Source organism: Onychostruthus taczanowskii, unplaced genomic scaffold, assembly GCF_017590055.1.
Source record: "Onychostruthus taczanowskii isolate IOZ18803 unplaced genomic scaffold, ASM1759005v1 scaffold32, whole genome shotgun sequence".
NCBI classification, from domain to species: domain Eukaryota; kingdom Metazoa; phylum Chordata; class Aves; order Passeriformes; family Passeridae; genus Onychostruthus; species Onychostruthus taczanowskii.
In genome coordinates, this window is record NW_024500572.1 from 3,626,860 (window position 1) to 3,638,647 (window position 11,788).

The window sequence follows — 11,788 nt, forward strand, 5'->3', positions numbered from 1 at the left end:
TTGAGCCGCTCCCTCTGGGACACACGGGCACATCTGCAGGGAGGACAGCTCTGGCATCTCCCACGGGCGGTTTAACACGCACAGGGCTGTGACAGGAGGCAGAACAGTCGGAACAAGAGGTCCTTGCGAGTGCCACTTTGTAAAGGGCTGCCAGGAGCCACTGCCCGGGAATCCACCACCCTGCGAGGGACACGGGCAGACAAGGATGAGGGAGGCTGAGACCCAGCACAAGAGGATTTCTTTGCAGCTGATCCGGGAAAGGCTCGGCCTGATCCGTGTCCTGCTGGATAACCTGGGACGGGCGCTTTGCCGTCTCTGGGCTGTGCTGTTCCTCCCCGCTGGTACAACTGGGCTGATACTCCCCTGAACAGGAGAGAAATGCCTGGAAAGTGCAAATGCTGGAGCCTCCAGCAAGACTTTCAGTGACCTGGGTCATCCAGGTGAAACTATTCCTGAACTCACATATTCTACAATTTTTTTGTCCCCTTTAACAAACCAGAGGCATCCCTGTCACCCTTCACAGACTCCTCACTGAGTCTCTCATACAGGGTAATACCACAGGTCTTTTTTCCCCAGAGTTAAAAACCTCTCTGTATTTTTGGTCTGTGTCTTCCTTAGTGATGTTGATGATAACCCGAGCACACCTCTGTTCCCTGCATGTGAATCTGCACTGGGATACGCTGAAGTTGCACAAGGCATCTAAAACAAACCAGAGAAAAAGGCCTTTAGCCATTGCTGGGAGCGATTTCACAAAGCCTCTCATTTGCATTCACCGAGAAATTCCCTGTTGTGAAAGCACTTCCCTGGCTTTGTTCCACTGCCCCTACACACGGGAGGGTTTTTTTGGGTGTCTGGGTGGACGGTAATGGTGGCACATTCATGGAACCGGGAGTCCAGGTCCCCAAATTCTCCCTCCTCACCTTCCCGCAAAAGTAAAAAGAGATTTCTGGGTCTTTTTTTTTTTTGTTCTCTTCTCCTAGTTGTTGCCTGCAATTAGGCACAAAGTTCCCTGGGTATGGGCCGGGCCATGGCAGAGACAGGACAGGGACAAGGACAATGCTGGACACGATGAGGCACCCACGGTGCACCAAACCAAGCCTGATTTGAACCGAACGGAGCTGAGCTGTGCCGAGCCCACCCGAGCCACGCCAAGCTGATCCGAACGGGGCCGTGCTGAGCCCAGCTGAGCTGAGCCGAGCCAAACTGTGCTGCTCGATCCGAGCTGGATCGAGCCTACTCCACACGAAGCAAGGACGCCAAGCCGGCCCTGCCCGTGCCGTGGCCAGGCGAGCCGGGGTGGGCGGTGCCGAGCGGTGCCGGGGCGGGGCGCGGGACGGAGCGGGGCTGTCCCGGCTTGCGGGGCCCGGCCCGGCCCAGCTGAGCTCAGCATGCTGCGGGCGGTGGTGCGCGGCTCCCGGCTCTGCCCGGCCCTGCTCCGGGCTCCCTTCTCGGCCGCCGCCGCTTCCCCCATCCCGGCGCCCAACCCGCGCCCCGACATCGCCTATAACAAGGTATGACCGAGCTGGGAGCCCGGGCCGGCCGGGCCGGGGGGGGTTCGGGGCTGCCGTGTCCGCCGATCGAGCTCGGTGCAGGGCTGGGCCAGCGCGGGGTGGCGCTGAGCCCGGAGCAGCCGGGGATTTGGGCCCAAAGCCTTGGAAAAGAGGAACCCTGGGTGCAGCCGCCGGTGCGGGGCACAGGGCGCGGGTCCCATCGCCACCGGGCTCTGCCCCCTTCCCCTCGGTGGGCTCAGCAATCCCGCATCGGTGCGAACGGCGTAAGGAAAAAACTCTGGGGAAGGGCACGGGAGGGAAGGGAAGGTGCTTGGCCGGTTATCTGCAGAGACTGGACCCTTGTTCCAGGAAAATCCTGCGGGATCACCTGTGCGAGGTGCTGCTGGAAGGCAGCGTTCCAAGGCACCGGGGCACTCCTTCCCCGGTGGCTCTTGGTGGTTGTCTGGGCGTTCTGCAAGTTCTTGGCGAGCACCACGATCTTTGCACTCCCCTTCTCTTGCCACAGACCTGAAAAAAAAAAATTACCCTTAGAAAGAAAGAGTTGTTAAAAAGCTGCTGTTAGCACCTGGTTCTGGTACATGGGGAGCCTAAAACTGGTTAATCTGGGAAATAACAGAATCATTTAGATTGAAAAAGACCCTTAAGACTCATAAGAAATGCTGTAAAAGCTTTGGTGCTCTGGACAAAATCGACTCACTGTAGTGTCTATGCCTAAAGCATTTTCCCACTCTTCAGTCTCCTGAACTTCCCAGTGCTCCTGCACAGCTCCAGCCAGGCTTCCAGCTTTTGCAAGGACCTACCAAGATGGGAACCTCTTCCAACTCACGTGCTGTTTGCTGAGCTGTGAATTCTTTTATTCACTTGAGGCTGTGTTGTGTGCTTTTAGGCTAAAGTATCTCCTTCATATTGCTGCAGGTTTGGAGCCCACACAAGTCAAGTTAAGCTCTTTTAATTAACCAGGCTCCTCAGATGCCATCAAAGAAGCAAAGCTCCCCCTGATTTCCCTGGGATCTGGCTCAAAGGCTCACCCTGCTTGGCTTTTTCCTTGCAGATTTTCATAAATAACGAATGGCACGATGCAGTCAGCAAGAAAACCTTCCCCACCATCAACCCAGCCACGGGAGAAGTCATCTGCCAGGTGGCTGAGGGCGATAAGGTAAATGTTGTTGGGGTGAGATGGGTTTGTTCTCCATGGCAGCAGGTCCAGAGGGGCTGCAGAGGAAGGCACCACCCCATGTCCCACCTGGGCAGCTCCGTGTTTGCAGCAGTGTCTGATCTGTGTAAATACCACGTCAAGTGCTGCTAGTGTCCTTCCTTGACTACTGCTAAAAAAAAAAAAGAAATGATGGGGAATAAAGTCATGTCATCATCACCTGCCTTATGCAAGGTTCTTCTGGGAGTCTGTGGCAGAGCTGAGGTGGTGTTTCCCAGCAATTTGGGGTTTTTCCTACAGTCTGGAAACCTGTGTGTGTTCCCCAAGGGAGGAGGGAGTGAGGGAAACCCTTTGTTGTTTGCTTCTCTGTGGCACCTGGCTTGTCCTGGCGAGACCATTGCAGCAAGCCAGGACAGAGAACCAAGCAGGAACCAGCAAATGCCCTGTCAGGACAAAATCATGGAGCAGAGACAGCTGATCAAGGAAAAAAAAAACTCCTTTGGACTGGATTCTGAAAAAGTACCAAAAGTAGACTTCCAGAGCTTTTTCCATGCCTCCTCCTAGGACGCAAATATTAACCCAGCAGGTGACATTGCAGAAATAACCTGGTGATATTTGCTCTCTGTGTAGCTGAAATAACAGAGGGTGAGCACAGGCAGAGGTTGTGGCTGCACAGCTGTTGCACCCATCTGCTCCTCTGCCATTGCTGCTGCTTCCTCCTCAGGGCTGCAGCCTGGGTGGGAAAGCTGTGTCCTCGCAGTGCTCGTGGGGAAAGTGGCCCAGGGCTGCACCCTGTGCTCCCCTGCCCTGGGACTCAGGAGTGCCTTGCAGCAGGGCAGCTGCCAAGGCTGCAGGTTCTTCCTGCAGGAGCCTGGCAGGAGCAGCCTCTTGTGCTGCCTGGCTGCAGGCTGTTTTCTCCTGCACAGCAGGGAGAGCTTTTGTTGTTTCCAGAGAGGGAAGGGGGGCTGGTTAATCCTTCCTCACCCTTTGCCTGGGCTCCCCCGCAGGCAGATGTGGACAAGGCAGTGAAGGCGGCCAAGGCAGCGTTCCAGCTGGGCTCTCCCTGGAGGAGGATGGATGCATCTCACCGCGGGAAGCTGCTGAACCGTCTGGCTGACCTGATCGAGAGGGACCGCGCCTACCTGGCCGTGAGTGCGGGGCTGGGATCCACGGGGCTGTGTGCGCTGCTGGGCTGGGGCCTCACCCCCAGCTCACACCTGGGACACGCTCACAGAGCGTGGGGAGCCACTTTTGGCAAGCTGAGAGCAAAAGGCCAACGTGCAGGACAGATCCGGGCTGCAAGCTGAGAACTGACTCAGGGCTGCACACGTGAGTTCCCCCCGGCACCTCAGGAAACTCTGCTGTCTTTGCAGGCCCTGGAAACCCTGGATAATGGCAAACCCTACGCCATCTCCTACCTGGTGGATTTGGACATGGTGGTCAAGTGTCTCAGGTGGGTTTGGAGGCCACAGCTGGCCCGTGGTACTGAGTCTCTGCAGGTTCAGCTACCTCCAAACTCAGGCACTGTGGGATCTGGGTCTGACTGATGGTTTCATATCAGACACTTTGGGTTTACTCTTTGCTGTAATTCCTCTGACTTCCCTAAGTCACACAAGTGGTGGTCATCTGTTACAGCATAGAAATTGCAATGGGAGACACAAATATTTCTATTTACTGTCCATTCTTTAAATCACCTGTTTAGGACATACCTGCACTGAGTTGTGTCCGAAGTGACTGAAACAGAGGAAGCCTCTTTTATTTTCTGTTGGCAGCAGACTTGTTATTTTAATTCCAGTAACCAAACTGTTACTGTTTCCAGATACTTTGCAGGCTGGTCAGATAAATTCCATGGCAAAACCATCCCGTTAGATGGAGACTTCTTCTGCTACACAAGACACGAGCCCGTGGGAGTCTGTGGGCAAATCATCCCTGTGAGTAAAATGTAGCAGCAGCTCCTGCAGGGCTGCAAGAATTCGGTGTTATTCTGTAAGTTCCGCTCTGTTGCCAACCACTGCTTCCTCCCAGGGGTGAACAAAGCTGGGCTTGCACCAGCTGGGAGGGCTCTTACTTCACCCTGGGAGTGCAGAACTGCCTGTTGATTTCAAGAGCTCTGAGTGAGGTTTACTTTGTATCTACTGATTAAAAAAAAACCCAAGGGGCTTAAGCCCATTTGTAGGAATTACCTGGCTCAGAACCACAATTAAGTTTAAACTGCTGCCTAGAATTAACCCCAAAATTTTGTGTGATGAGGAAAAATCCAAGATTCTTCCCTAAGTGCTGATTTGAGTTGAGCTCACTGGTTCATTACTGACTAATCAGAAACTTTCAAGTTCACACCAGCAAATCTCTCTTTGTTTTTCAGTGGAACTTCCCGCTGTTGATGCAAGCATGGAAACTGGGGCCTGCCCTGGCCACTGGGAATGTGGTTGTGATGAAAGTGGCAGAGCAAACCCCTCTGAGTGCTCTCTACGTGGCCAGTCTGATCAAAGAGGTGAGGATGAGGCCAGGATTCCATCACTGCTGGAGACAGGAGCAGGGAAGGGCTGTCTGCAGGAAGGCTGGGTTGATTTATCAAAAAACTCCCTTGTTCATATAAATGCATGTGCAGATGATGTAAGTCTTGATTAGGGAAGGACTCTGTGAGGTTTGATTAGATAATGAACTTCAGGGTGATCACAAAGTGAACATATGTCTGTATTTCTGTGTGTATTCACACCTTCAACTTGTGCTTGGGATGTGGGGTGAGAAGAGGAATTGTCCTGGTTATTGCAAACAGCATTAAAATGAAGCCCTGGGAAATCAAAGGAGAAATCAAAGGAGTAAAGGCTGCTGCTGGTGGGAGCTCTCCTGAGCGTCACAAACACAGGAGGGGAGTGAAAGCCTTGGCTTGTAAAAGCAGTAACTTTGCTTTGTCCTGCTGGGCATTGCCAGGCTGGATTCCCCCCGGGCGTGGTGAACATCATCCCTGGCTACGGGCCCACGGCAGGAGCTGCCATCTCCTCCCACATGGATGTGGACAAAGTGGCTTTCACCGGCTCCACCGAGGTAAGGGAGCACCCTCAGCCTGGGACCACGGAATAGCTCATGGCTGGGTAAAATACTGGAGGTGCTTTGCCTTCTCCACCTCATGCAAAGCTGATTGCAGGGTGTGAGATGTATATCTGCATTACATATGACTCTTTTGTTCTGATTTCTTTCTTTAGAATATTTCCTATTGTTCCTATTTTTCCCCTGAGCTGTTTCGTATTGGAGGTGAAACTCTGAGCCCTGATAATGAGGATTAACATGAAATGCTGACTGAGATGTAAACCCAGAGCCCTCTTGCTGATGTGGGAGTTAATCCCAACACCTGCTCTCTCTCCCTGCAGGTTGGACACCTGATCCAAAAGGCTGCAGCAGAGAGTAACCTCAAGAGGGTGACCCTGGAGCTTGGAGGGAAGAGCCCAAACATCATCATGTCTGATGCAGACAGTGAGTAGCTGGGCAGTGTTTGATCTGTGCCTTTTGCCTTGGCTTCTTCCAGAGCTGGAGGGGAAAGGAAAAGGAAGGGAAGTTCTCCTGTGTGAGGCTCTAGCCTGACATCACCACTCTGTGCCTCCTGCTGCAGCTGCTGCATTTGTGTATCAGCACTCCTCCACTCCCACTCCTGTTCCCAGAGCTGGGTACTTCAGTTATCCACAAAAACAAAAACAACCAAACAAACAAAAAAAATAATTGTTTCAGTACCTTGTTTAGTCCTTGCTCCAGTTTTGTTTCCATTTCTCTTGGAGCACACCACTCTTTTCTTCTCCTATGAAGTCCTATTTCCCTCATCCCTTGCATATAAACTAATTTTTGGCCTTGATGAGCCAACACTTGCTTTATATGGCAGTTAAGTAAGGAAAAAAACTTGTCCTCAACACCTGCTAATTTCCAATGAGAACTGTAACCTGCCTCAGATATTTTTCTCTAGTCTGGGGTGCTTTAATAAAGAATGAAATCTGCAACTCCTGCCCTACCAACCCATGGCAAATGCTGTCAGCTGAAAGGACTTTGTATCCCCAGCAGTCTCTGTGATAATTGTGCTAAAAGAGTCACAGATCTGGTTGGGTTTGTTTGCTTATTTGTTTTCTCTCCCTTTTCCTAGTGGACTGGGCTGTGGATCAAGCCCACTTTTGTTTCAGTACCTTGTCTAGTCCTTGCTCCAGTTTTGTTTCATTTCTCTTGGAGCACACCACTCTTTTCTTCTCCTATGAAGTCCTGTTTCCCTCATCCCTTGCATATAAACTCATTTTTGGCCTTGATGAGCCAACACTTGCTTTATATGGCAGTTAAGTAAGGAAAAAAACTCGTCCTCAACACCTGATAATTTCCAATGAGAACTGTAACCTGCCTCAGGTTAGATATTTTTCTCTAGTCTGGGGTGCTTTAATAAAGAATGAAATCTGCAACTCCTGCCCTACCAACCCATGGCAAATGCTGTCAGCTGAAAGGACTTTGTATCCCCAGCAGTCTCTGTGATAATTGTGCTAAAAGAGTCACAGATCTGGTTGGGTTTGTTTGCTTATTTGTTTTCTCTCCCTTTTCCTAGTGGACTGGGCTGTGGATCAAGCCCACTTTGCCCTGTTCTTCAACCAAGGGCAGTGCTGCTGTGCTGGCTCCAGGACCTACGTGCAGGAGGACATTTACAACGAGTTTGTGGAGAGGAGTGTGGAGAAGGCCAAGGCCAGGGTGGTTGGAAACCCCTTTGACTTCAAAACCGAGCAGGGGCCTCAGGTGGGAGCAGGAAATGCCCTGAGCTGTTATCTCATGGAATTGTCCCAGTCTTGAGTCACTGTGTAGATTAGAGTGGGAGTATCCTTGGCTCTATTGATTAACCCAGTTTGAGCTGAGCCCGTTATCACTGGTGCAGGAGGGAGGATTTAATTAACCATTGGGACGACTCCAAAACTTGACGCTGCCACTTAAAAACGACCATTTCCCTTTGGAGATGGCTTGGCAGCCTGCTGCAGCGAGGAACGGCTGGAGCTCAGCAGCTGGGAGCGGAACCTGTTCCCAGGGGGAGCTGACCTGTGTCCCCTCCTGGCTCTCAGGTGGATGAGGAGCAGTTCAAGAAGATCCTGGGCTACATCAGCACGGGGCAGAGGGAGGGGGCCAAGCTGCTGTGTGGTGGCAGCCCCGCCGCAGACAGGGGCTACTTCATCCAGCCCACGGTCTTCGGGGACGTGCAGGACAGCATGACCATTGCCAGGGAGGAGGTGAGTGCTGCAGCTCTCCGAGGCTGCAGTGGGAGATGGAAGTAAAAGCATGGGTTTTATTCATGGCTGTTAAAACTAAGTAAAGCAGTGGGGTTTAATTTTTGTATTGATTATTTCTTTTAGGGGGGTGGGTTTTGTTAAGGAGCTGTTGGGTTTTATTGCGTGATTGATGAAATTGCATCATTTTAATTGTGAGATGTTTTACTTAGGGGGAGGAGCTAAGCATTCTTAATTAGTATTTTAAATCTCAAATTTTTTAGCTTTTCAGCTTTTTAAATTACATTTCTAGAGGAAGACTAAATTTATCTATATTGCTACTAAACTTTTAGAAGAAAACTACATCATTTTATAAGATTACTACTTTAACAGAACTGTCACTTCAGGAGGACTGAAATTACCATTTAATCACTCTGAATGAGAAGGTGTCAGGTTATATTCTGACCCTATCAGTTTTTGTACTAGTGCATTTTATTTTAATTTCCCTATTAAGTTATAGGGGGTTTTATTATTATTCATTTTAATTTTTATATTGAGATAGGAAAATTAAAATAAATATTAATTAAAAAAACCTATGAAGTTATAGGGATTTTTAATTATTATTTAATTTCCCTATGAAGTTATAGGGGGGTTTTATTATTATTTAATTTCCTATGAAGTTATAGGGCTTTTTTCTTATTATTTATACATACTAGTAAAAAACTGTCATTCCTATCCTCATATCTTTGCCTAAAATCCCCTTAATTTCAAAATTAAAATAATTCAGAAAAGCTGACATTTTCTATTTCAAAAAGAAACTCCTGCCTTCCTTAGCAAACACTTGTCTTCCAAATTTCAGTGTCATTTTGCCCCCTCTTGGTGCAAAACCCCCAGGTTATATCATATACAGAATAACTCAGACACAGAATAACTCAACTCAGACATAGAATAACTCACTGAGACACAGAATAACTCATACATAGAATAACTCACAGAATAACTCACTGAGACACAGAATAACTCACTGAGACACAGAATAACTCACTCACACATAGAATAACTCACTGAGACACAGAATAACTCACTCACACACAGAATAACTCACAGAATAGCTCACTCACACACAGAATAGCTCACTCACACACAGAATAGCTCACTCACACACAGAATAACTCACAGAATAACTCACTCACACACAGAATAGCTCACTCACACACAGAATAACTCACAGAATAACTCACTCACACACAGAATTCCCCGCCTGTGTGGGGCCTGAGCAGTCCCAGAGCCCGGTCCCCGTGTCCCCACGCTCCGCTGGCCTTTTGCAGATCTTTGGGCCGGTGATGCAGATCCTCAAGTTCAGAACCATCGAGGAGGTGATCGAGAGAGCCAACGACTCCAAGTACGGCCTGGCAGCCGCCGTGTTCACCAGGGACCTGGACAAGGCCAACTTCGTGTCCCAGAGCCTGCGGGCTGGCACGGTCTGGTGAGCCTGGCAGCCCCTGGCAGCCCCTGGCACGTGGGGCCTCTCCTCTGGCTCAGGTTTACTTGGGCTTTGCTCAGGGAATGGCAGAACGTCGGGGTGGTGGGAACCAGGTAAAATTTGGGTGTGGTGTTTATAGGTACTTGATTTTTATAGGTACTTGTTTTTAACAGGTATTTATTTTTATAGGTATTTTTATATATTTTATAGGTTTTAATAGATATTTTACATATTTTTATTTTTATAAATATGTATAGATATTTTTACAGCTATGTGTAGATATTTATTTTTACAGCTATTTATAGATTTTTATGGATTTTTCAATAGTTTTTCAATAGATTTTCAATACATGTTATAGATTTCAAATAGATACTTTATAGATTTTTAATAGATTTGGATAGATTTTTTTTAATATTGATATTTTGTAGATTTTTTATATAGATATTTAATAGATTTTTATATAGATATTTATTTTTTTAATAGATATTTATTTATTTAGGCTGGTCCATCTCTCCTGTGAGAATGGTTATCTGGGTGTGTTCACCTGGAGAAGGCTCCAAGGAGACCTTAAATCACCTTCCAGTGCCTAAAGGAGCTCCAGGAGAGCTGGAGAGGGACTGGGGACAAGGGATGGGGGGACAGGACACAGGGAATGGACAAGGGATGAGGGACAGGAGACAGGGAATGGGGACAGGAGACAGGGAATGGGGACAAGGGATGGGGGACAGGACACAGGGAATGGACAAGGGATGAGGGACAGGAGACAGGGAATGGGCACAAGGGATGAGGGACAGGAGACAGGGAATGGGGACAGGAGACAGGGAATGGGGACAAGGGATGAGGGACAGGACACAGGGAATGGGCACAAGGGATGGAGGGACAGAGGACAGGGAATGGGCACAAGGGATGGGGGACAGGAGACAGGGAATGGGCACAAGGGATGAGGGACAGGAGACAGAGAATGGCTCCCACTGCCAGAGGGCAGGGCTGGCTGGGATATTGGGAAGGAATTCCTGCTGGGAGGGTGGGGAGCCCTGGGAGTCCCAGCTGAGGGGGCAGACTGGACCCTTGGCCTGGATGATGAGAGCTGTGGGTGGATCCTGTGTCCTGCCTGGCCAGTGCTGATCCATCCTGCTGGCTGAGGGGATGGACAAACTCCCTCAGGAATCCCCCCCAGAGCAGCTCAGCCTTCACTTTCACCCTCACTTTCCCTTCCAGGATAAACTGCTACGACGTGTTCGGTGCCCAGGCTCCCTTCGGGGGCTACAAGGCCTCTGGCAATGGCAGGGAGCTGGGGGAGTACGGCCTGGAGGCTTACGTGGAGGTGAAAAACGTGAGTGTTTCCTGCAGCCAGAGCCTCCCCAGCCCTCTGCTGCAGCTCCAGAACGTCTCTGTGCCATTGTGTGGGCTGGGCTGAGAGCTGGAACCCACCTGGCGTCCAAACCTTGAGCTTTCCCAGTCTCCAAACCTGTCCCTGACTGGGATACACTGTTTTTTTTTTCTCCTGCCTCTCACCGTTCCAGTGAATATCCCTGAAAAGAAAAAAAAAACCCAACAACCTGTAACTTTCCTTTTCTTTTAAATCCCTAGGTGACAATCAAAATTCCACAGAAAAACTCCTAAAGGACAGCAACCTTCTCCACAGATTTGAAAGTAATGGTGCAGCTTCACGGCACACAAAGCTGAACACAGAAAATTTAGTATGCAAAAATATGTAACTGCATTAAGAGGTGTTTTTTTAGGTGTTTAAAGGAGCTTTTGTTAAAAAAAAAAAAAAAAAAAAAAAGAAACAAACCTACTTGGCTTTACCTTTTTAAAATACCAAATGTATTTGGCTGGCACTAACAAGGTGGGATGGTTATTTTGGGTACATTTTGGGAATGTATTATGTGGGTGCAATCACCAGAGGAGAGGGGTGAGATCTTTACATCTCTAGCTGATAAATAAGCTTCTTTTCCCCCAAGAAATCATTTAAATGCTTCTTTAGTCTAGGAGGATTTATAGAATAGAAAATAACAACAGAATTAGGTCTCTAAACCTTGTCCTATGAACTGTTTCTCTTCTGTGAGCAAAGTGAACGCAGTTTGTGTACCCGGCCCAGGGAGCAGTGTGAAATCTGAGGAAAAAGTGCTTTTTTTGTTCCGTCCTGCTGGTTGTAGCCACTCCAAATAAACATTTCTTGTCTCAAAGCAGCAACCCTACTTTTGTTGGGCGGTTTGTGCCGGTGAGCCCAGGCTCACACAAATTCCTGCAGCGGTTATTTTTAAGGGTTTGCTCTGCTGTGTTTGTGTTGCCTTGTTGTTACCGGGACACTTCCGCTGCCACCCGGCCCCAGCGCGGCTGGAGGAGTGCGGGGGGTCTGGGCCTGAGTGAGGCGGTGGGGCTGCCCTGGGAGGCGCGGCCATGCCGTGCTTTCGGGGGAGGAGCG

General features: G+C 49.4%; 1 protein-coding gene across 1 annotated transcript; it reads left to right on the plus strand.

Annotated features, from left to right (window-relative positions):
- The first annotated feature begins 1,334 nt into the window (after positions 1-1,334).
- Positions 1,335-11,549, plus strand: ALDH2 (aldehyde dehydrogenase 2 family member). Its single transcript, XM_041410358.1, has 13 exons — positions 1,335-1,511; positions 2,563-2,667; positions 3,672-3,812; positions 4,038-4,117; positions 4,484-4,595; positions 5,027-5,155; positions 5,596-5,709; positions 6,033-6,135; positions 7,235-7,419; positions 7,737-7,901; positions 9,206-9,363; positions 10,579-10,693; positions 10,951-11,549. The coding sequence occupies exons 1-13, from the start codon at positions 1,389-1,391 to the stop codon at positions 10,981-10,983; spliced, it is 1,563 nt and encodes a 520-aa protein (XP_041266292.1). The 5' UTR covers positions 1,335-1,388; the 3' UTR covers positions 10,984-11,549.
- The last annotated feature ends 239 nt before the right edge of the window (positions 11,550-11,788 follow it).